Source organism: Salmo salar, chromosome ssa02 (genome assembly GCF_905237065.1).
Source record: "Salmo salar chromosome ssa02, Ssal_v3.1, whole genome shotgun sequence".
In the NCBI taxonomy this organism is placed as follows: Eukaryota; Metazoa; Chordata; class Actinopteri; order Salmoniformes; family Salmonidae; genus Salmo; species Salmo salar.
The window spans coordinates 27,579,892-27,605,901 of NC_059443.1; the positions used below are offsets into that span (position 1 = coordinate 27,579,892).

Consider the following 26,010-nt stretch of genomic DNA (forward strand, 5'->3'; position numbering starts at 1 on the left):
CAGTCTAATTAGTAGTAAATGTGGGTTTTACGAAAAGGTTAAACTGGCGTCAACTATTCCGTGCATGCACCGCATCCTAGGATCTTTTTCTTCGTCGCGCGCCGCAGGAGATATCCTATCATCTGGGCGTCCGTGTCGAAAGTGAAAGAAATACGAACACAACACATTATGGGAGAAAGACTAGACGAGTGTGGATGAGGTGGGGTGGGAGAGTGCATGGGCAAGGGCACACTTGTCTTTCCGTTAACTTATCCCAATATGGTGTCAACATCAGAGAAAAAAAACGGTCTATTACGTTCCAAATTGATTTCGCATAGGCCTAGTTGTTTAAACCTGGATTACAATGAATTAACAAATTCTTATTTTTTATATTAACTGCTGGGGCTATAATTATATATTTTGCCGTTAGTCAAAAGCGATTTTATTTTGTGCAATTGTCTTTTTTATCGGAAATAAAACGGAAAGATCGACATATGGGAAACACTCTTTTCACGCCACTTTGATACTGAAGTGACTTTTTCGTAGCAGGTAAGGAGACTGGGGTTAGGGGTAAGCAAAAATACTCCCCTAACCTCCTACAAAAATTACTAGGTATCGAAATGGCGTGAAAAATGTCCCGTCGACGTATAATCTAGGCCTATCTTTTCATATATTCCTCATATTTTCAATAAAGAATCACTTCAATATTGCAACATTTTCAATTGTATTCAATATCACTAACGTACATTATTAATCTGTTTTGCGTAAAATGTACACTATAGGCCCTAGACGTCCAGCGTTTCCATATCTGCCATCTCGTTTGGCAGTTTATCAACTGCATCAGGCAATTGAATAAGATCCGCGGACTAAATGCATTGTGGCACTGGTCTATCAACATACCTCGGGTTATGTTATGGAATTAAAGTCCATCTATAGTGCATGGTAATCTAACCTGCTATCCCCGAGATATTACATTTGAAAAACATTTTGTATACCTACTATTTTTGAACCACTTGACATTTTGAAATTTTACCATAATCGTGTTTATACTTTTTGGTTATTAGCCTACTATTTTATTCCTCCATTGCCCTAAACGTAGCCTATATTTCCTTATTAGGACTATGAAATATGAAAGCTTTGTTTTTAATCTGGAGAATCAGACGATAACAAACGACTAGCCCTATATGCTAAACTTGGTTCACACAGCATTAAAACAAATATCTAAAACAATGTATCGCTATAAAAATATATATATGTCAACGTAAGCCTATCTAATAAACGAATAACATTAGCCGTATGGCCCTCTATAGTGTCCCCAGGATGATTTCAACAAGGCTAGAGGTGGGGATCTACACGAGCAAATCCCGGATTCACATTGAGCACCGACACGTTTATAATAATAATGCCCAATAGGGAAATGGACCAGACTACTTACTGCCCAATGAGGGACAGGCTGGCTGGTAGAGACGCGGGGGTGGGCCGTTCTCAGATTCTACAGGAGAAATAGGGAGATCGAGTTAAAAACAGAGGAGGGTTTGAAAAACTACTTTTGATACACTCGCAACCCTAAAGCAGAGATGAGGGAAGTCTAGTTTGTCTCTGCTGTCGTAGTTCTACTGAGGATTTTCGGGGAAACTAGGACATGAGAACAGAAGTGAGAAGAGATAACATTGCTGCGGACTTCTGGAAAAAAAGTTGGGGTTGGTTGTATCGACGCTCGGAGGTAGGTTGATAATCTAGCATGTTTCTAATACTGTATCTGACACTGCCTTGAAACGAAGATACTGTCATTATAGACCACTAAAATGAGATTGTGCGTATTGACACTGTCTCTAAGCTAATTACAAAAGTTTAGTAAGCCAACCTAATTGGTGTGTAATGCGCATTGCAATCAATGGTCACCACAAGTGTGATGTTCACATTTTACATAAGCCTATCTGGTGCAATTGAACGTGTGCAAATTACAATTTTACATCAGTAGGCCTACTTGAACGATATTCGATTCAAAGTGTTAATGTATTCTCGCATATTATTATGATTTTTTCAGAGGGACATGATGTCTTCGGCAACGGTGTGAAGGACCTGACCTCCTCACAGAGATGTTGGGCCCAAGTGGACGTCATTTACAGTGAATCTGGAGCTATGGCCGAGTACTCCTCATAATATACAGGATACTCAGATCCTTCTTCGCCAGCTTAATCTATCCTGGAAGTAACATGGGAATGTTAATATTTTATTTCTGGATTTAGTCAGGAAGGAGAACCGAGCAGCTACGGCGTTATCTTGATGCACCACACAAGGTATCCGCGCCAGAGAAATACAGTTCGTGCTTTTGAAGAGCCAGCGCGTAAAACAGAATGCATGGGTGACAAAGTAGTAAAATGATCTAGAATTGAGATCGGTATATTGACTGACATTTATTGTTTGGTGAATTCACGCCCAGGTCGTGGAAAATAGAATTATTTGAAAATGAAAGAAAAATCGAAAAATGCTGCCCGGACTCGACGGGAAAAGGAAAATAGTGAATTCTATGAGCTGGCCAAACTATTGCCTTTACCTTCTGCCATCACGTCTCAGCTTGATAAAGCTTCAATTATTCGACTCACAACAAGTTACTTGAAAATGAGAATTGTTTTTCCTGAAGGTAAGGTTATTATATTAAATGTATATTATGATGATTATTAGGCTATTATAACAACCAAGGTTTATATTGATGTTATCATAAGTGTTATTGGTGGGTTTAACATTCTATTTGTGTTACAGATAAGCTTTTTGTTTTTGTTTTGATGCTAGATTTTCATGTTCTTATGCAAGGATAATAATTCAAATAAGGATTCCAAATGTTGCCACATATTATCAAATTACTTTGTTGCCTCATCTATACACTGATATGCATGTGTTATATTATAATGATGTCTTATAATGATGAATCATGTCATGTTATTAACGTTTTAATTCCCACTCTCATTCTGCAAAACGCCTGTGCTGCCACTTCTCCTCATTTACACGAATCATTGGGGAATCAATAAGACTTCAGTAATGATTGTGTTTACGTATGGGAGAGGTGTAGGCCTACATGCATCTAAATGAAGCTATATGTTGCATAACATAACTCGTTAGGCCCAATTAAATTCCATTCAATAATCTCGGCACTGTTGCACGTGAAGGGAATATTTTTATTTACCTATGTTATTTCCCATACTGATATATGGAATAGTTGTATATTTTAGTTGGTTATATATAGTCAAATATAGGCAATCAGTGAGATGGTCAAAATGCCATACGGACTTAAATAACTTTTGTAGGACTTTCGATTTATGGCCATGAAATTGTGTACATTTTATTAACTAGAAAATGTTTTTCATTGGAATTTATTCTATCGGAATCTACCCTAATGTTTATCCAAAACAAACTTTATTTATGCCTAAGTAGCCTAAAGATGGCAACTTTATGCACACAATGTCCTGTGAAATAAGTAGTATGCGCGCATAAATGGACCGTTGTACACACCTCTTTGTCTGTGAAGAATACACTGTGCGTGTCTTTTTACATTTCTACACGTGTAGTCCCCTTTCAGAGTCAGGCGACCATGATGCTCCTGGAAGACGATTAGCCGTCATTTGCACCTTCTCCTCGCGGTCTCAACGGGCCCCTGTTCTGCGTGACCGCTACAGAGCCGCGCCAATTAGCGTCGCCCGAGCGACTAGCGGTCTGATCCTTACGAACATATGCGGGGCCTTGCAACACTGAGGCAAAGAAGAGAAGCGACTTCTCAAGAATGACTTCTCAGGCTCAGGCTGTTAAGACACACACACACAAAAACGCACGAGAGTATATGGATTGTGGATTTTGCTTAAGATCGATTCCCCCTGTGTCGAATGTTGTTTTTAGGCCTATAGGCCTAAACTATGTATGACGTTGCAGGTGATCAACGATTCATCGCATGCACGGTCGTCCTGGGCGTACCCGTAGATATTAGCCTATCAATAATGTTAATGCAGTCAGTATAAGAAGTGGAACACTGCACGTAATAGATGAACATATGTCATATGAACATATGTCATCTAAAGTCGAATTGACTAATTCTATAAGCACACGCGATTGGTTGTTTTGACGTTGTTGTGACAACTGTCATATCTTGTCTGTTGTTAATTTGATCTTCATCAATATTTTACTGAGTTGTCCAAGGTCCACATATCTGATTTACACTATAAACCTACTTTTTATTGGGGGATTCCTCACGAACTAAAAACAAAAAAATACCATGATTTTGGGGGATTTTCACGAAATTGAATCCATAGAAGGGTCCTTTGGGGGAAGAATTGTTGACATATATTTGACATTTGTATCTTAAAGCATAATTAAGAAATAAAGACTTGAATTTCGAATATTTGTGACATCATCGTCTTACCCTTTAATATTCTATAATGTTTAATCTGTAGGTGCTACAAAGCAAAAATTGGTTTGATATGAAGCTTTACTGCTTGCTTTGTGATATTAGTAGTATTTTGATTTCAATAACAATTTTCTTACATTAATTTATAACAATTGAAAAATTTGATTTGGCAATTTTTTTTCAATATAGGCCTATGGTTTAACATAATATAGGTCTACCTACTCTACAGGCAAAGTTCCAGAGTGGGATCTCTGCTAGTTTTACATTTATGGACCATTTTATACAGAGAAATTGACAAAGTAGGCAATGTAACCAATCACAGCCCTCCTTTAACTTGCATCATTGCTCATCCTGCAAATCACCAGCAGAGGGCGACCATTTTGAATCCATTTTCACATTCACTCATTGATAATACTTACAAATTGGATTATTACTCGAAAAGTAGCAGAGATCCCACTCTGGAACTTTGATAGCCTGTAGAGTATATTATGTTCAGCAATATATATAGAAATTAGCCAAGTCCAAAATGGTAGCCTATATTTTCAATGTTCATGTTTTATATTTTTCAATATTAATACATTTATGTCATACATTTTTATAAGAAAATATAGCTGATATCACCGAGCAAGCGGTAAAGCTTCATATGACACCAATCTTTGCTTTGTAGCACCTACAGATGAAACGTTATCGAGTCTTAAAGGAGGCCTGTGTAAGGCGAAAATGTCATAAATATTTCAACCTCAATTAACTATTTCTCAATCATGCTTTAAGATACAAATGTAAAATATATGTCAACAATCCTTTCTCCAAAGGACCCTACTTTCGATTACATCTAGTGAAAATCCCCCAAATCTGTCCACTCCAATCTGTCATCTTTACATTTTAATTTGATAAGCCATGATAACCATAGAAGTTAAATTGGTACAGCATTCACAGGTGCAACAAATATAGCCTCTTACAAGGCACGCCTCAAAATATGTTAATGAGCCAGAAATAACAATAAGCCTACCATGCACCCACTAGTGGTGAAAAGGTTTTTGGCGCTCCAAAGATACGTTTTTTAAATTTTATTTTTACTGTTGATAATACCTAAAATGTGAGTTTTCGTTACAGTGTAGGCTATCGGCTATCATAGGCTATCAATTTGAGCTTCTTATAGATAGGCCCGCCTACTCTTTAATATTGATAAAAGAGGAGAGTAGAGAAAAATGTAAACCAGAAATAGTCTATCTAGCGTTAGTAGACTATGTACACCCGTTCTCACCAGAAGCTCATTTCAGTCACCGTTTGTCTGGGTGAATGGAATGATGAGGAAATTATGACAGGACTATGCTTAATTCGTTTTTTATCACCGTTCCATGATTTTATTAGGCTACAGCTCACCGTTTCCACACTTGATAAGGAAGCAAAGCATGCGGTCGTTTCCCAACACTAGCATATGGTAAAATAAACGGATGAAAAATTGAAGCTACAGTCTCACAGGGAGGAGGGGATAGTGGCTGTATGGGGGAATCTTCTGTATACTCCATTTAGGAGGGTTCTGTCACTGATGCGTTTTACGATCCGTATTGGGAGCCATGTGCTTTCCTCATTAAATAGCCTCTGCTGTTTTAAAGGGATGTCCAAACACACACACTGCTGCGTGGAGTGCAAAGCAAATCGCCTCGAAACACATAACACAATGTCGAATTAGGCCCGGAAAGTGACCGCGTTTATTGCAAAGAAAATGTTCCGAGTATTCGCCAGTAACATATTATATGAAAATGTATAGAGGTGAGAGTGTTTTATGGCCGTTATTGACAGCGAGCGGTCAATAACCTTTGCTCCACCCTATGTTGTCCCACCGTGTTGAATTACATGTCACATCAGAAAGAGAGCGGGAGAGACGTGTTGATGCGTTTGTTTTGCTGAAGTCTTCCGCCGCTGTTAGATTAATCGAAAACACAAACAGACATACAATGCGTATAAGGGCCACCTCACATTTTATTTGGTTCAACAAAATGTTTCGACAATAGATAACCATAACAGCAAACCATGTGTCTGGCTTGTCAAGCGTTGCTGACGCAAATATGGAATATTACAATCATAATTCCAATATAGGACATTATTAGCCCTAGCCCATTTCTTGGAAGGATTTTAAAGCATTTTATATTCCTATACGTTGTTGAAACCTGCACAATTAATGGGACACGATATATTTGTGTGTAGGCCTACAAAACCTATTATGCTTCTTCTAAGAGCTGAGGCCCATGTAAATAATGATCTAAATCAGTTGTGGACGCGCACGTGAGCAAAATAACAATTTGAGCTCAGAGAAGCTGGGAGCTTTTCCAACTGCAATTTTATAGCAGACGAATACAGTTTTCTTACCCTGCATGCGAGCAATTGAACACTCTTTCAGGACAGGGCTCTACAGACTAATCTTTGAGTCGTCGCTAACGCCTCTTTTGTTTGAAATGTAGGCCTACTTTTGTTCAGTTTGGAGCACTTCATGTCGCAGGAGTATCTTTAGATCCTATTTCTGAATGTAATGCCGAATTTAGTGATTATCTTAAGCGCGCGTTGATGTCGAAGAGCGAAGAGAGCCTAATTCCCTGCGGTAGGTCAAGTGCGAGAAGGCCCCAGCTCGAGCTTCCACACAGATTACCACGGCGCGGAGAGGCACAGACAGTCCCAGCTATGGTGTGGGACAAGTTACCACAGACTATTTGTGCATTTTTTTTTCTCCAACTGATTTTAAATCTAACCCTAATCTTAACCACACGGCGAACCTTATGCCTAACCCTAACCTTAAATTAAGACCACAAAAGCAAAAAAAATTCTCATACATTTTTACAATATAGCCAATTTTTACTTTGTGGCTTTGGTACTTAGTGGAAACCCACCTATGGGCCTGCTTAATTGCAATTACCTTAAAACGTGACGTGTTGACACACAAAAAAACGACCAAATCCCCCCCCCCCCCCTCTCCCCCCAAACAAATTTCTACACGTTACATTATCACCAGTAGGTCTATCGGTGATGGTCATTCATTAGAATGATATGAAATGTTAAAAGTTAAGAGATTTAGATTAAATCATTGTCTATTGAATAATATATGATTTTCCATATGATGCTGAATGGTCCAGCTCCTGTAGTGAAGAGGCTGCATATTTGAGTTGTGGTTAAGGAATCATTTGTTTGTTTCCGTTGTGTAAACGTGAAGTGCATTTTTGGTTAATATTAAAATGCGAAATGTTTCTGTTGTTGTTGTGATCTTTGCACGGGCACGTGTTTGTTTTCGTATGGAATTTGCATTTCAATCGGGATTGCGCGGTGGTTTACCGGGGACAGCAACTCTTATTTGCTTTATCGAGTTTTGTTGGTTCCTTCGGGTGTGCGGTGGAGGAGATTTGCACGTCCAATGTCTTGCCAACCTGTTTACAGTCCATTCATTGCGAAAATATTTTCGTTCGGTGTGAAATCAGGTGTGCTCAACTGAACGAATAATATTACGTTTTTAAATATAGACCCAAACATTATATTTATTTCAAGTGTGAATATTATTATGATATGGCTATCATTGATTTTAACGCTAATAGCCATATTATTACATTTACACAATTACGTCGAAAATGTATGCATCTCAAAGGCATCCTCTCTATAAGGATATTGGGCCTATGTAAGATTATTATTGTCATGTATGGTTATTATGATGATGAGTATTATTATGGCGCTTTTATTATAACTTATGTACATTCATTCTAAAATACACACTGATATTCACTTATTTTCCCATGTGTGTTGCAGGTCTGGGAGAGTCCTGGGGCCACGTGAGTCGGACCAGATCTCTGGATAATGTTGGGCGAGAGCTGGGATCACATCTGTTACAGGTGGGATCACATGTCCTACAGGTGCAGACTTATTTGAATTATGAACGCCATTTTTATCTTTGGAATATAATAGAAATGAAAAAAAAATGTCGAATGGAAAACGTGTTTTTATTATTGTAAATTCTGTATGCATGATTTATTTTTTTATTGTATTATTATTATCATCATCATTATTATTATTATCATTATCCCACGTGACAGCAGCAGTTGTCGCCCGTTATCCATGTTTTAAAAGGAGAGTGATTTTCTAACTCACAACGCCTCCCTCCTGCTGCTCTCATTCTTGTGGATATAAATCTGGAAATATCTTCAACGCATTCACAGTCACGCGCTGCGCCTCTCTTCTCTCCTCAGGGAGTCTCTAGTTAACAAGGGTTTGTTCCTACATGATCGTAACAACACTAAATGCAACACAGCAAAAGCACTATGGCCTAGTATAGCCGAAGTGCTAGACCATAATAATTATCATAATGATATTAATAAGTATGCAGACATTATTAGTGTTTTTCTATTGATAATTTCAAGATAATTAATAATTTCAATATAATTAATTTGGATACATTGAAGTACATTGTGTTATTATTATTATTATGCTAATTGGTAACAACCTTTTTGATACAGTCAACCGATAAAAAAAACACAATGCTACGATGCTGTCATAGACTTGTCTCCGATATTTTCCTTATTTTGTATTGACAACAGATTGATTGATTATTAATATGAGAAATTAAATGATCTAATAACCTGTATAGTAGCATTAATATGTTGGCCTAGCTAGGCAAAGATCTACGCACATTTTGTCCACATTGGACCTAATTAATATATACATTACATTTGTTTTTCAGACGTTGGACGGGTTCATTTTTGTGGTTGCTCCTGACGGGAAAATAATGTACATATCTGAAACAGCATCGGTCCATTTGGGCTTATCACAGGTACGCTGCTACTGATTGCTTTATTTTGCCTTCGATTTAAATCGATCCTTGTGCTTTGTGCTACGGTAGACATAGCCTATAGTCCTATGTTTTACGTTCCTTGAAAACAATGACTAAACGTATATTGTAACAGGTAGAGCTGACGGGAAATAGTATTTACGAGTACATCCACCCCGCTGACCACGACGAAATGACAGCCGTGCTGACAGCTCACCAACCCTGCCACTCGCACTTTGTCCAAGGTATGGTAGCCTGTGTGTGCTATGGTGACTGAATGAGCACTGAATCATGTGTCGTGGTATTTACATTATATGGTCGTCTTTGATTGCGTTTTCTCTCTGTCTTTGAAGAATATGAAATGGAACGTTCATTCTTTTTGAGAATGAAATGTGTCCTCGCGAAAAGAAATGCTGGTCTGACATGTGGTGGATACAAGGTAGGCCTATGTTGCTGCCATCTTTCTCTTTGTCGAAGTTGTTAGATGATATAGTCAGTCATTCCAGATTGTATTGATGGTGTGACTGAATTGTTGATAGTTGGCACATGGTCTTTATAAATGAAGCCTATATTTTCAACTCTTCTGGCAAACTGCAGTTGGTTTTTGAAAAATCCATCAAACTATAGTTTTAGCCCTGCTAGAAAGTCCATTCCCATGCAGTCCATAATAACATACATCTCTTGCAATACCTCTAACCTGGTTGAATACATATTTCCATATGTGTATTCTTATGTATTGTAGGCCTACATGCATATTTGTGTGTACAATTCTGTCAGGTGATCCACTGCAGCGGGTACCTAAAGATCCGTCAGTACAGCCTGGACATGTCTCCATTTGATGGCTGCTACCAGAACGTGGGCTTGGTGGCGGTGGGCCACTCTCTACCGCCTAGCGCTGTCACTGAAATCAAACTACACAGCAACATGTTCATGTTCAGAGCCAGCCTGGATATGAAGCTCATTTTCCTCGACTCCAGGTAAATACAGCATTTAACACCCCTCACACACAGGAGACGCTTAGTGGTCCCAAATACTTAAGGTTCCACTTGAAACAACTTCTAACGGCTTTGAAGAGCATTCATAACGTCTTCATAAACGCTATATAGACGCATGAGTAGTCATACACATCTGAAATAATGAGGAACATGCGGAAATTGGGTACGTTCTGTATGCATATGTATCTGTAATTCTGAGTGTATTTAATATTGTGTGTGTCCCAGGGTAGCTGAACTGACAGGCTATGAGCCCCAGGATCTTATAGAGAAGACCCTCTATCACCATGTCCATAGCTGTGACTCCTTCCACCTGAGATGTGCACACCACTTGTGTGAGTTAGGTTTGTTTTGCTCTCCTACAGTTACTATCTCCCAGTCCTCAGCACTAGAATTTTCTATCTGTGAAATATTAACAGTGTAGTGGCAATAGTATTACAAAAGGCATAACTAACACCACTGTCTGTGCTGAATGTTATACAGATATCTAATGTACTTACAGTGAATTCGGAAAGTATTCACACCCCTTGACATTTTCCCCCCTCATCAAACAACACACACTGCCCCATAATAACAAAGCAAAAACAGGTTTTTAGACATTTTTGCAAATGTATTAAAAATAAAAAACTGATATCATATTTACGTAAGTATTCAGACCCTTTACTCAGTACTTTGTTGCAGCCCTTTTGGCAGCGATTACAGCCTCGAGTCTTCTTGAGTATGACACTAGAAGCTTGGCACACCTGTATTTGTGGAGTTTCTCCCATTCTACTCTGCAGATCCTCTCAAGCTCTGTCAGCTTGGATGTGGAGCGTCGCTGCACAGATATTTTCAGGCCTCTCCAGAGATGTTCGATCAGGTTCAAGTCCGGGTTCTGGCTGGGCCACTCAAGGACATTCAGAGACTTGTCCCGAAGCCACTCCTGCGTTGTCTTGGCTGTGTGCTTAGGGTCGTTGTCCTGTTGGATGGTGAACCTTCACCCCAGTCTGAAGTCCTGAATGCTCTGGAGCAGGTTTTCATCAAGGATCTCTCTGTACTTTGCTCCGTTCATCTTTCCCTCAATTCTGACTAGTCTCCCAGTCCCTGCCGCTGATAAACATCCCCACAGCATGATGCTGCCACCACCATGCTTCACCGTAGGGATGGTGCCAGGTTTCCTCCAGACATGATGCTTGGCATTCAGGCCAAAGAGTTCAATCTTGGTTTCATCAAACCAGAGAATCTTGTTTCTCATAGTCTGAGAGTCTTTAGGTGTCTTTTGCAAAACTCTAAGCGGGCTGTCATGTGCCTTTTACTGAGGAGTGGCTTCCGTCTGGCCACTCTACCATAAAGGCCTGATTGGTGGAGTGGTGCAGAGATGGTTGTCCTTCTGGAAGGATCTCCCATCTCCACAGAGAAACTCTGGAGCTCTGTCAGAGTGACCATCATGTTCTTAGTCACCTTCCTGACTAAGGCCCTTCTCCCCCAATTTCTCAGTTTGGCCGGGCGGCCAGCCCTAGGAAGAGTCTTGGTGGTTCCAAACTTCTTCATTTTAAGAATGATTGAGGCCACTGTGTTCTTGGGGACCTTCAATGCTGCAGAATTGTTTTGGTAACCCTTCCCCAGACCAATTATTTTGACCTCATGGCTTGGTTTTTGCTCTGACATGCGCTGTCAACTGTGGGACCTTATATAGACAGGTGTATGCCTTTCCAAATCATGTCCAATCAGTTGAATTTACCACAAGTGGACTCCAATCAAGTTGTATAACGAGCAGCCTGGTGACCTAGATGCCAGAGAGGGAGCACACATGACAATCTCATAGCAAAGGGTCTGAATTCTTATGTAAATAAGGTATTTCTCTTTCTTATTTTTAATATATTCGCCCAAAAAATTATCTAAAAACATGTTTCCACTTTGTCATTATGGGGTATTGTGATTTTTTTAAAAAATGTAATCAATTTTAGAATAAGGATGTAGCGTAACAAAATGTGATTCATCTGATTGATATTATAGTTTCACGTCGCCAGAGTCTAAATTATTATCTGACAAATAAAATATAATCTTTTTTAATTATGTTTTATCAGTTTTAATATATTTTGTGTAATTGCAATAACCTGTTCTACTTTGAACAACATCCATGTTGTACTACAATCATATCGTCCACATTATGTTATACATGACCACTCATTATTTTGAACAATGATATAAGCAAGAATTTCAGTTTCCCTCTAACTCTCTCTCTCCCCCTCTCTTTGTCTGTCTGTCTGTCTGTCTGTCTGTCTGTCTGTCTGTCTGTCTGTCTGTCTGTCTGTCTGTCTGTCTGTCTGTCTGTCTGTCTGTCTGTCTGTCTGTCTGTCTGTCTGTCTGTCTGTCTGTCTGTCTGTCTGTCTGTCTGTCTGTCTGTCTGTCTGTCTGTCTGTCTCTCTCTCTCTCTCTCTCTCTCTCTCTCTCTCTCTCTCTCTCTCTCTCTCTCTCTCTCTCTCTCTCTCTCTCCAGTGCTGGTGAAAGGCCAAGTGACCACTAAGTACTATAGGTTCCTGGCTAAGCAGGGTGGCTGGGTTTGGGTCCAGAGCTATGCCACCATCGTACACAACAGCCGTTCCTCCAGACCCCACTGTATCGTCAGTGTCAACTACGTCCTCACGTAGGTACCTCAGCAAAACCCCAGAGGATAACACATGAAAGCCATTGTACAACAGTTATTTCTTATGTGATCCTTGGCGGATGACATACAGGACCAACACTACATCAGTGGGTCATAATATGTGTGCTAGTCCCACAGTGTGTATAGCCTACCCTTTTGCTTTGTCTGTACATCACCAATAAGTCTGTAGTACTGTCAGTGGAAAGAATGGTACTGTAGGTCTAGGGTGTCTGGTATTTCTTCAGTGGATGGTTATATCTCCTATCAGGAGGCATGGCACCGCAGAGAGAGATCAGCAGTCACATCTGTCCTTGATTTGTTTGGTGTGATGTGATTCCTGGCTCTGGGAGGGTCAGGTCAGGCCAGGCTTGAGCCTGTTCAGATTTTTACACAGCACCACACACACACACAGACTTCTTTGTAGCTCCGCTTAGCTGTCGTTTCCCTCTCTGATAAGATAATGAGTATTGGCACCCGAGGTTTACACAAGCCATCACCGCAAAGCAATTAACGAGAGGTTAATAAGATATATATTTATTTTTAGGTTAATAAGAAACGTGACACGTTTTTTTGTTCATTTGCTTAAATGACTTAAGTGTAGTGGATGAGGTGTTTGTTGAAGGTAAGTTTTGACAGGATTGTAAAAAGGACTTTTTATTTGTTGAGGTCATTTATAGTGCTTCGAAATCGTGTATTTTCGTCTCATCAAAGCCTGTCGACTGTGTTTTTTGTTGTTCTGTAGATGTTAGGATGAAATGTTCTGTTAGATTTTTCTGTCTAATAGGGTGAGAGTTTACAGTAGCTGACAGGAAGGCTGCAGCGTTCTATCACTGTTTTCAATTAGAATAATATTTTCTTGAAAAACTGAAAGTTGTTTACTGTCACTTTCTTCTGCTGTAGAATAGTTATTGTGTAGTAGTGTGGATGTCTGTGTGTAGAATAGTTATCGTGTAGTAGTGTGGATGTCTGTGTGTAGAATAGTTATCGTGTAGTAGTGTGGATGTCTGTGTGTAGAATAGTTATTGTGTAGTAGTGTGGATGTCTGTGCGTAGAATAGTTATCGTGTAGTAGTGTGGATGTCTGTGTGTAGAATAGTTATTGTGTAGTAGTGTGGATGTCTGTGTGTAGAATAGTTATCGTGTAGTAGTGTGGATGTCTGTGTGTAGAATAGTTATTGTGTAGTAGTGTGGATGTCTGTGTGTAGAATAGTTATCGTGTAGTAGTGTGGATGTCTGTGCGTAGAATAGTTATCGTGTAGTAGTGTGGATGTCTGTGTGTAGAATAGTTATTGTGTGGATGTCTTGTGTGTTGAATCGTTATTGTGTAGTTGTGTGGAAGTCTGTGTGTAGATAATGTTATTGTGTAGTAGTGTGGTGTCTGTGTGTATTATAGTTATTGTGTTGAGCAGCGTGGGGCTCTGTGTAGGATAGTTATTGTGTTGAGTAGCGTGGGGGTCTGTGTAGGATAGTTATTGTGTTGAGCAGCGTGGGGGTCTGTGTAGGATAGTTATTGTGTTGAGCAGCGTGGGGGTCTGTGTAGGATAGTTATTGTGTTGAGCAGCGTGGGGGTCTGTGTAGGATAGTTATTGTGTTGAGCAGCGTGGGGGTCTGTGTAGGATAGTTATTGTGTTGAGCAGCGTGGGGGTCTGTGTAGGATAGTTATTGTGTTGAGCAGCGTGGGGGTCTGTGTGTATTATAGTTATTGTGTTGAGCAGCGTGGGGGTCTGTGTAGGATAGTTATTGTGTTGAGCAGCGTGGGGGTCTGTGTAGGATAGTTATTGTGTTGAGTAGCGTGGGGGTCTGTGTAGGATATTTATTGTGTTGAGCAGCGTGGGGGTCTGTGTAGGATAGTTATTGTGTTGAGCAGCGTGGGGGTCTGTGTATTATAGTTATTGTGTTGAGCAGCGTGGGGGTCTGTGTAGGATAGTTATTGTGTTGAGCAGCGTGGGGGTCTGTGTAGGATAGTTATTGTGTTGAGTAGCGTGGGTGTCTGTGTAGGATAGTTATTGTGTTGAGCAGCGTGGGGGTCTGTGTAGGATAGTTATTGTGTTGAGCAGCGTGGGGGTCTGTGTAGGATAGTTATTGTGTTGAGCAGCGTGGGTGTCTGTGTAGGATAGTTATTGTGTTGAGCAGCGTGGGGGTCTGTGTAGGATAGTTATTGTGTTGAGCAGCGTGGGTGTCTGTGTAGGATAGTTATTGTGTTGAGCAGCGTGGGGGTCTGTGTAGGATAGTTATTGTGTTGAGCAGCGTGGGGGTCTGTGTAGGATAGTTATTGTGTTGAGCAGCGTGGGGGTCTGTGTAGGATAGTTATTGTGTTGAGCAGCGTGGGGGTCTGTGTAGGATAGTTATTGTGTTGAGCAGCGTGGGGGTCTGTGTAGGATAGTTATTGTGTTGAGTAGCGTGGGTGTCTGTGTATTGAGGTCATTAAGTTATCAGGTTTACAAAAGCTTATTCATGTCTATGGACTTGGCTGTTACCTTTGGAACCCTCACCCGGGAAGGGAAAGTCAGTTGGCAAGGTGTCTGTGGAATGAACAACATGTCCATCTGTCTGTCTGCAGACTGTGTCAACTGTCTCAGTCAGGCATAGGTTCACAAAGTATTTATTTTCTTCCTAATAGTTTTAATTTGTTTGGTTGAGTCAACCTGGCCTGAGGTGTCAGATAGAAGCGGTTTCACTGTTGGCACTATTCCATTGTCTCTATTGTCCTTGGCAAACCTCAATCCAGTCAAGCTTAAGTATTACAAAGAAAACGAATACCGTTTGAACCCAGGTCTGTTGGACTGTCTTTCTCAGTCAGTGGTATTGAGCTAAGTGTGGGCCTCCATCATGCATGAGCACTGATAAACAACACAATTTGTTTCAACCCAGTTTTCCACTGGAAAAGTCACCATAATGTTCAAACCGCTTTTCATTCTCCATGCGCTTGATTTATCAACTGAACTGAAAACAGTCCAGATATAGATTTATATATAGTCTGAGTCAAGCTTTATTGGTTCTGTGTGTTAGTATTGGCTCAGTACAGATGTAGAATCTTAATTTGATCACCTTGTTGCAGGAGAACTTTCCTACAATGCAGGAAATGTAAAACTTGTATTGTATTTGAGGTTTAAAAAGGCTTCTGAAGTTTGTAATTTCCACTTAGAAATCGTATAATTATAATCCGCATAATAATTCACATTTCCTGTTTCTGCAGGATTATTTTCCTGCTGTAGCAAACTGGCTCAAATTAAAATCCTACATCTGTACCTTCCGGTTAGGTCTGTGGAAACAGTGCCACTGCCTTCTAGGATGGGACATTTAGCCTATTTCCTGGTGTGCTGCTGTGTGTAATGTGTATTGCTGCAGATGTAAAAGTGTTTCAGTAAATTAATTAGGCCCATAAAACACTCCATTAGCTAGAGGAGGCAGAAGAGGCTTCTCCGTACAGAGGAGAGAAGAAGGATATGACTCGACATGCACTGCCGCAGCCGCAGACTACCACCCTCCCCAAATCCATAACGGTGTTTATGAGGTTTTAATTGATAGGCCATAAAGATGAGGAGCGTTTATGGCTGCCAGCTTGGTTAGAGAGTTTAGAGTTTGTGGATGGAGATTTTTCATTCCCCCCATGTGATCTTTTTTTTAACAATTGTTTTATTTTTATTGAATCACATACTGTACAGTCAATTAGTACTGTCTTGTGAACTCGTTGAGATGTTCCATCGTGTGATACATTAAGCTGTAATGAGACAATGTGCAAACGTGTTTTTTTGCCTCAACGTATCTGTGAGAATAGCATCAGTCAGTCAGTGAATTCATAGTCGCTCAGTTCATTAGCAGAGAGAGAGAGAGAGATAACAATACAATGTCATCCAATGAGTGTTCCTGTCATGTCTGAGGCTAAATAATAATGATAATAATGAGTTCATTGTTTCCCCCTAAATTTCTGAGAGAATGGCATGGGATTTAGTCAGTTTATCCGATAACTATCACAGCTCCTTTCTCACTGTTGTTATCACAGTTAGTGGTGGGTGATTCACACAGTAGCAGGTAGAGGTGTACTAGTCTACACTGATTAACACACAGATAGTAGGGCACACAGGAACACAGGAGTTCACCTCTGGTTGAACTGCATCTATGTGTATTAGTACTGATAACCTCTCTGCCTTGTCCTATTGGCTAGTACTGATAACCCTTCCACCTTCCGTCCTTTCCTATTGGACAGAGCCTGTCACTGTGATCCCTGACCTTTCTTAGGCAATACTCTGTGTTTACAGAGAGACACGAACACTTTATCACATAAAGTAGTTGGTGTGCGTGTCATGCACTGAAATGTGTGACCTGACCTGATCCCATGAGAATACTATTCTGTATGTTTTTGATGGTGTTTGTATGGAACGTGTATTTCTTGATCGTGATTGTGTGTGATTTAGAAATCAAAGATCGTGTGTGTGTGTATGTATGTGTATGTACCTGTATATGTGTCTGTGTGCGAGCGAGCATGTGCACATGCTTGGGTTGTGTGTGTCTTTTTGTGTGTGTGTGGAGGATGGATCAGTGTTTGGCCAGAGTAAACCATGTCCAGATTTTTCCATCCATCTTCTCCAACTTGATTCATCATAGTGAACAGAATCCATACGGGGAGGACTGGGACCTGAAATCAGCCTTGGCATTTCTAACACACTGGCCCATTTTCTTCCTTGAGGCCCCTACACTGGCCCAATTTTTCCCATTGATGGCACATTATTAGCCAGATAATGCAATTTTTTTGTGAAAATAAATCATGTTGGACAGTCCCACTTGGCAAAAAATGTACCAGCCCATCTGGCATTTGCCCGAAATGCCAGATGTCCAGTCCACCCCTGCTTTACAGAGAAATCAATTCCCACTTCCAAGTACTGTCTACTGGCATGGTGTTCCTGTGGGCTTGGTTTAGCCAGACATAGCCCTTAATCGCATGTGTATTTGAACGAACAGCCTCCCCTCTGTTGTATGTTTGTTAAAGGCCTTGTTACTATCCTGATGAAGAAACAAGTCCTTCCAAAAGCCGTGTGTGTGTGTGTGTGTGTGTGTGTGTGTGTGTGTGTGTGTGTGTGTGTGTGTGTGTGTGTCTCTCGCTCTTTCACTCTCTCGCTCTTTCACTCTCTCTCTTTCACTCTCCGCTCTCTTCTCACTCGCTCGCACGCACGCACACACGCACACACACACACACACACACACACACACACACACACACACACACACACACACACACACACACACACACACACACACACACACACACACACACACACACACCATGCTTTAATTACCAAACAGATGTTAGTGGGTACTTGCACCCTGAGAGTGAAAAAAAGAAAATACCCAGGTAGACAAACGCACAAGCCACACCTCGATAAACAGTCGTAACAGTGGAGCTGCCTTGTCTTGTTTAATGATGGTCTTTATGTAATCCTAACACATAGTTAAATCAGGAATATATCTGTGTATCTACATCAGGGCCCTCCAACCCTGTTCCTGGAGAGCTACCATCCTGTAGGTTTTCACTCCAACCCTAATCTAGCACACATGATTGATAAGCTGAACCAGGTTAGTTACAACTGGGGTTGGAGCGAAAACCTACAGGAAGGTAGCTCTCCAGGAACAGGGTTGGACACCTCTGATCTACTTGATCTACAGTACATACTGTATGTGTATGTTTCTGCAGGGATACTGAGTATAAAGGAATCCAGCTGTCTCTGGACCAGGTGACGGACACCAAGCCCTCCTTCCCCTTCAGCAGTGCTCCCACCAGCCTCACTGAGAACCGCAGAGCACCCAAGAGCAGAGTGTCCCGAGCCAAGGCCAAGGCTCGACTGTCCCCCTACATACAGGTGAGGATCTATAGGAACATAAAGCACTGGTCCTGTACACATCCTACACAGAGGCAACTCTCTCTATTTGAGCCAGGATACTGCATGATCTATCAGTGATGGGAGGTGGCTTATACCTGATGTATCACTTCTTGATTACCTAGGTAATGACTGAGACTAATATTTCTCCTCTCTCTCACCTTGTCTCTCTCCCCCTCTCTCGTGCTCTCTCCCTCTCTCTCGCGCACTCTCCCTCTCTCTCGCGCACTCTCCCTCTCTCTTTATCTCTGCAGTACGCTGGTTTTCAGGCCGAGCGGTCAGAGTCGGACCAGGATAGCCCTTGGGCAGGATCTCCCCTCACAGACTCCGCTTCCCCTCAGCTGCTGGAGCAGGGGGAGGGGCTTGGCACCTCCTGTGCCTACAGGCAGTTCTCCGAGCCACGTCCCCTCTGCTACAGCCTCCCAATCACTGAGGAGCAACACCACCACCACACCCCCAGCGACAGCCACTCCCACCTCGATACACACGGCCACAAGCAGACGTGCGAGCGGGGCCGCTGTGAGGCAGGGAGGTACTTCCTGGGTGCTCCCCAGGGTGGGAGAGAGGCGTGGTGGGGAGCTGCCCGCTCTGTGTTGCCCCTGGCCAAGACCTCATCCCTGGAGAATGGAGAGGGATATGAGAGCAGCGTGCCCCACATCACATCCATCCACAGTCTGCATAGTAAGTCCCTATCCCTGGCCCTTTAGCTTGTATTACTGTAGGAGGCTGGAGATGGGTGAACTCCACTCTTGCAGGCTCAAAGACACACAGATTTGATTCGGGTTGGTACAAAAACCTGCTCACACTTCAGATCTCCCACCTCTGCTTTATTTAACCTTTATTTAACCAGGAAAAAATCTTATGGTTATAACGTCTTTGCAATGGTGACATGGAAGAGGTCAGCAGGAAAATACAGGTTAGTTTTAACACATAACCTGTAAGATAACATGCTGCTAACTCTGCTTAGCCCTGGATATAGCTTCCTGTTGGCTCTAAGATCAGTGTCCTGTCCCTCCCTCTACAGACCGTGGCCAATGGGACCAGGACAGTGTGGTCAGCTCGCCAGACGGGGGCTCTGCCAGCGACTCTGGGGACCGTTACCACGCAGACTACTTCCGGGCCAGCCCCCAGGAGCCGAGCAAGATCGAGACCCTGATCCGAGCCACGCAGCAGATGATCAAGGAGGAGGAGAATCGTCTGCAGCACCGCAGCAAGCTCCACCCAGGCCCTGACACTCCTTTAGGGCCTGCCAACGGCCTCCCGAAGGGCCCCGGCCCCTGCTTCACCACCGACTACCCCCAGGGGGTGCTACAGAGTGTGTTGTGCCGTGGCCTGGGTCAACTGGGTCAGGTGATCAGCCCCAGATCAAGCCCTGCCCCTCTCTCCAGGCTCAGCAGCCCAGGGTCTGACCACCGCCTCCCCAAGCCCAAAAACTACCTCCAGCAGACAGGACAGACAGACCTGTCCCCTCTCCCCCAGCCCCTGCACCACCAGCTTGGACGTCCAGGCCCCTGCTCATCCTCCTCCCCTACCCCTGCCCCGGCCCTCTACCCTTCCCACCCCCAAACCCAAACGGGGAGGCCCTATCTGGACAAGCAAGCTGCTACCTACTCCCTGACGGGCTATGCCCTGGAGAACCTGTATGATACCGAGAGCCTCAGGGACTTCTGTTCCTCCGCTGGCTCCACCCACTACGACGTGACTTCACACCTGCGCATGCAGGCAGAGCAGGGGCCGGGACACAAGGGGACCTCCGTCATCATCACCAACGGCAGCTAACGCCCGCTTGTCCAATAACACTAAAGGGATGTCTAAAATGTCAGCCTATTCCCTACATAAGGGAATAGGGTGCCATTTCCCTGCACGCTACTTTTAACCAAAGCCTGCGTAGGGCTCTGGTCAAAAGTAATGCACTACATATGGAATAGCCTGACATTTCGGGTGCACACTAAAACACATGAAGAAGAAACTGTAGATCCATGGAATCTCCATGCTATAGCCCAGCTTCAACTGCCTCTTCTGCATCTTAGCCAGCAAAAATACTTTTTTCCTATCCTACTTCTTGTGTTTCCTTTTCTTTGAGTTTTTACAGAGCTACGTTATTCGATTTGCACTGTCAGAAATTGAGTTTCATTGTGGGAACCTCATCCCTATGGTTGAAGATAGGGTTGTGGATATGTTTTTAGTTAACAGGGAAGGGTTCAACGTTAGTGCACTTTTTAGTGTTGGTGGTCAGAATCCCCTTATCACAACACAACTCTAGAGTTAAAGTCAACTAGACCTGGTTAAATTGATATATTTTTTGCCCGCGCTACAGACGGCTATATCGGTCTGCTAATACAGGACTAGTAAAGGCCCAGGGCACTACTTTTGTGATAATAATTCAGGGGGTACTGCAGCACCCTCAGCACCCCTACTTCCCGTAGCTATGATTAAAGGTGTGCAGTATAGAGATGAAGCAAAAATGACAAAAAAAAACTTCACAGACATCAATGATTATGCAAATTCATTCTATCTATGTTTTCCCCAGTAGGTAAGGTATGGATTAAGGGAAGTGTACACACACTTTCAGAAAAAGCAAAGAGGGGATTTAAGGGATACATGCAAGAGGTACATATGCCTATCTTTACATTGAGACATACAGCAGTTCACCTGGACTGTCAGGTAGCTAGCTCTACTTGGGCTAAATGTCTTGTTGGTGTGGATAACAATAGTTATTAGTGCTTTGGTCTGTCACCTCAGTGAGGATAACAACATTATATACAACCTCTAATGAACAACCTTATTGAGGTGTGATTACTGACAGGCTAAGGGTCAATATGATGACGTGGATTGTCTCATTAGCTAGGTGTAGTGGTAAACGCTGAGGGGGAATTTAGCACGCTTATAAGGTAAACACTGAAGTGGGAGTTAGCATGCTAACAAGGCTAAGATGAGAGTTAGCATGCTAACAAGGCTGAGGTGAGAGTAAGCATGCTAACATGGCTGACGTGAGAGTAAGCATGCTAACTCAGCTGACATGAGAGTAAGCATGCTATCTCGGCTGACGCGAGAGTTAGCATGCTAACTCGGCTGACGTGAGAGTTAGCATGCTAACACAGCTGACATGAGAGTTAGCATGCTAACATGGCTGAGGTGGGAGTTAGCATGCTTATAAGGTTGAGCGTGTGTGTATCTCCGAGGCATGTCTTGTTAAATTGTCAACAAGGGTAATTGTACAGTAATTGTACTGGAAAGAGATGGTCATTGTTTATTGAACATATGATGAGATGAAGGAAAAATCAAGAGAGGTGAAATGGAGAGGTTGTGTCTGCTGTGGTTGATTGACTAGTGCACTGTTTAGGAGAGAGGTTAGGACACTTTCTGTCTAATATTACAGAATGATGCCATGGCAACGCTTGCTTGTACCATGATGCCGTGGCAACACTTGCTTAGTACCATAATAATGAGTTGTATGACAATTCATGATATGTTTTCACAAAGTCATGATACATGCAGCAATATGCAATCCAACTGGTTGGGTAGTCGTTTAGACAGCCTAAATAATCATCACATCTGATCATGCTAATGCTTGTTCGTTATAAGCTTGCATTACCTTTCACTAACGCTTGTGACAACCTTCATATCATGTTTATTATACTGTTTTGTAGGCAGTGTGACACATTTTAAACGTTCCCTTGGATTCTATTGTAAATGTGGTTACCATATCTCTTATATTTATACGTTTGGATTTGTTAGTTTTCTGAATTGTGCTTCTCCAAAGTTATTTATGATGTAAATATGCTCAGAAAAAGACACCACTTTGAAGCACAGGGGAAAAGTTGTATTTATTTAGTGAATGTTTATTTTGGGTTTTGAAATATAGTTGCAATCAAAACAGTCTGCTTGCATATGAGTGTGTTTTGATTTAAACAAATTCTATGAAAAAATTAAATAAACAGAACACTTTTTGCAAAGAAAAAATGACTCATAATTGAAATGTGATTTATATTGTAGGCTACTGTAATCATTTGAGTGTAAATGCAATAATGAACTTATATTGGCTATAGATGGTGAAAAACATGTTTAAAAAAAATCTATTAGACTTCATGAAACTGAATATTTACTGTTACATTTACCCATAAAAATAAAAGTATTGCACTCTGACTAGCTAATAATACACAAAAAAGACTGAAGTGGAATGCAATTTTTTTTTTAAAGACTTTAAAAAAGACACCCCAAAACTGTGATATGTTTACTATGTTTACTTAAACAATTTTCTGCAATGATTCAATTTAATAGCATTTCAGAGATGGGACATTTTAGCAGTGAGAAGCACACTAAATGTCCCCTGGTTATGTGTGGCTGCTACGGCAAATAAAGAGACTGATGAAAATCGATACGGGACGATCTCCAATTAAGCGAGAAGATTTGTGGGTCTAGAGAGGTCAGTGATGAGGAGCTTCCCCTCTCTCTCTCTCTCTCTCTCTCTCTCTCTCTCTCTCTCTCTCTCCTCCCCCTCTCTCTACTGTCTGATGGATGTTTACTGGGTGTTTGCTACAGTCGTTTCAACCCTAGACAGCTCAGGCTCCAGCACTGCATCACTTTCCCCATCCCTGTGCCTCTGTCTGTCATAGATATTACAAGGACATTAAGACCATTTAATCCCACAGGTGGTGCTGGTTCTTCTTCTTCTTCTTCTTTCTCTTCATGTTCTTCACTTTACTTCCTCAGCTAGGACCAGAAGGAAGGAGATACTTGTCATGGTATTGGACTTTTTTTTTTAATCACAAGTTCATACAAAGGAACATAGGTTGATAGGCAGGCTAGAGAGCTGATTTATAAACCATTGTTTATGAACCATTATTAACATAATAAGATTTATCCTGAAATGTCAGAATACACAAAAGCAATTTAGGAAAAAAAACAAGTGCATTGGAATCTAAATTACCAAAAAGTCCTAGTGATCGAAAAAATTGTTTTATCCCCTATGGGAATCCTGCAGAAAATAATTCTGCAGAAAATCTTGTATAGGAAGTCATGAGGATATTCCGCAGGATTATTGGGCCCACTTTCCTGTAGGACAAACCTGCTGGATCCCTTCCTCATCCTTCAGAGAATTTAATCTAGGACAATCCACAATCTTTCAAAAGATTGGATGGAAAGCACAATACAACAGACTGCATGGTAATTTTGATTGTTTGATTATCCATTTCACCATCACTGCAAAGTAGATGATTTGTAGGATCATGGTAAAAGCATATTTTGTAACAAGAGTGCGAGTAATGGTGACATTACATGACCAGCTTGTGAAGTTAAACGGTTGTCTGCAATGGTAAATTTAGTAATAGTTGGTTTTAATATGGCTGGAACACAAACAACATAGTGTATGTGAGTTTGTGTATGTGTTAGACTCTTATTTTTTCTATTTTACCCTCTTTTCTCCACAATTTTTGATCTTGTCTCATCTCTGCAACTCCCCAACGGGCTCGAGAGAGGAGACAGTGGAGTCATGCGTGACCCGCCTAACCGCACTCCTTAACACCCGCCAGATTAACCCGGAAGCCAGCCGCACCAATGTGAGGAAACACCGTTCAACTGGCTATCGGAGTCAGCCTGCAGGCACCCGGCCTGCCACAAGGAGTCACTAGAGCGCGATGAGCCAAGTAAAGTTCCACGTGCCAAACCCTCCCCTAACCCGGACCACGCTGGGCCAATTGTGCGCCGTCCTATGGGAATCCACGGCCGGGAATTAAGCCGGGACTATAGTAACGCCTCTAGCATTGTGATGCAGTGCCTTAGACCGCTGCATCACTCAGGAGGCCCCTAGGCTCTTTTTAAAAGGAGAAATGAGAGGCTGAAACTGTGTGTGCTGTTACCTTCGCCTGCATGGCTATCCAGTGCTGCCTTCTGTGGTAGTCAGTCTCACTGTTGTTTATAGGCTCTGTCTTAACTGGAGAGGAGAGGAGAGAGATGAGAGGTGCATAGTTCAGAATATAAATGCAAGAACATCTGTGTGCGTGTGTGTTACATAAAAAAAGCAAAAAAACAGAGCAAATTATATACTGTAGTAGTAAAATACAACCTACTAACCCTTAACATAACTAGTAGAATACTAGACTAATGGAGCTGCAAATGAGACAAATAATCAGAAACAGATGAGTAAATGTATTGTTTTCTCATGCACTTACCAGCTCTAATGTGGTGTGGTGGCCTTCTGCTAAATAGAAGGTAAAGAATGACAGTGAAATGCTAGGTGTGTGTGTGTTTTCTGTGCTCCCTGTAGTCTAAGCTGTAAGGGGAAAGAACTCACATTGCGGTGGTAAGGAAACTGTCATAGCAAGCTAAACATTAAAAAGAGAGAAAGTCATGTTAATATCAATGTCCATTTAAGTCAAACGATTTGTATATTCAATTGAGACAATATATTTCAGTGAAACTAGATAAACAATGTTTTAAACCCCTCTTTACTATTTACAGTTGAACAGTTTACATACATTTAAGTTGGTGTCATTAAAACTTGTTTTTCAATCACTCCACACATTTCTTGTTAACAAACTATAGTTTTGGCAAGTCGGTTAGGAAATCTACTTTGTGCATGACACAAGTAATTTTTCCAACAATTGTTTACAGACAGATTATTTCACTGTATCACAATTCCAGTGGGTCAGAAGTTTACATACACTAAGTTGACTGTGCCTTTAAACAGCTTGGAAAATTCCAGAAAATGATGTCATGGCTTTAGAAGCTTCAAATAGGCGAATTGACATAATTTAAGTCAATTGGTGGTGTACCTTTGGATGTATTTCAAGAACCAAGTCTGGTTCAAACTCAGTGCCTCCTTGCTTGACATCATGGGAAAATCAAAAGAAATCAGCCAAGACCTCAGGAAAAAAATTGTAGACCTCCACAAGTCTGGTTCATCCTTGAGAGCAATTTCCAAACGCCTGAAGGTACCACGTTCATCTGTACAAACAATAGTACACAAGTATAAACACCATGGGACCACGCAGCCGTCATACCGCTCAAGAAGGAGACGCGTTCTGTCTCCTAGAGATGAACGTACTTTGGTGCGAAAAGTGCAAATCAATCCCAGAACAACAGCAAAGGACCTTGTGAAGATGCTGGAGGAAACAGGTCCAAAAGTGTCTATATCCACAGTAAAACGAGTCCTATATTGACATAACCTGAAAGGCCGCTCAGCAAGGAAGAAGCCAGTGCTACAAAAACACCATAAGAAAGCCAGACTATGGTTTGCAACTGCACATGAGAACAAAGATCATACTTTTTGGAGAAATGTCCTCTGGTCTGATGAAACAAATATAGAACTGTTTGGCCATAATGACCATCATAATGTTTGGA

At 41.6% G+C, this 26,010-nt stretch overlaps 1 protein-coding gene and 1 long non-coding RNA gene across 5 annotated transcripts; one reads left to right on the top strand and one right to left on the bottom strand.

The window, feature by feature from the left end:
• Positions 1 to 1,416: 1,416 nt before the first annotated feature.
• On the top strand, positions 1,417 to 22,632 carry LOC106579462 (single-minded homolog 1-A). Of its 4 annotated transcripts, none has more exons than XM_014159413.2 (12): positions 1,417 to 1,702; positions 2,027 to 2,623; positions 8,165 to 8,247; positions 9,093 to 9,182; positions 9,316 to 9,424; positions 9,533 to 9,618; positions 9,957 to 10,156; positions 10,400 to 10,515; positions 12,650 to 12,797; positions 18,486 to 18,651; positions 18,924 to 19,350; positions 19,694 to 22,632. In XM_014159413.2, exons 2-12 carry the CDS (start codon positions 2,449 to 2,451, stop codon positions 20,446 to 20,448), a joined length of 2,355 nt encoding a protein of 784 aa, XP_014014888.1. In that variant the 5' UTR covers positions 1,417 to 1,702; positions 2,027 to 2,448; the 3' UTR covers positions 20,449 to 22,632. The 4 variants fall into 4 exon arrangements, with proteins under 4 accessions (XP_014014888.1, XP_014014872.1, XP_014014881.1 ...); XM_014159397.2 differs by having other exon boundaries at positions 1,418 to 1,702; positions 8,165 to 8,268; XM_014159406.2 differs by having other exon boundaries at positions 1,430 to 1,702; positions 8,165 to 8,268; positions 10,400 to 10,506.
• Positions 22,478 to 25,046, bottom strand: LOC106579601 (uncharacterized). The gene is made up of 3 exons (XR_001322687.2): positions 24,840 to 25,046; positions 24,528 to 24,601; positions 22,478 to 23,382 (listed from the first exon to the last, which is right to left on the bottom strand). It is a non-coding gene; the product is annotated as an uncharacterized lncRNA (long non-coding RNA).
• Positions 25,047 to 26,010: the final 964 nt, after the last annotated feature.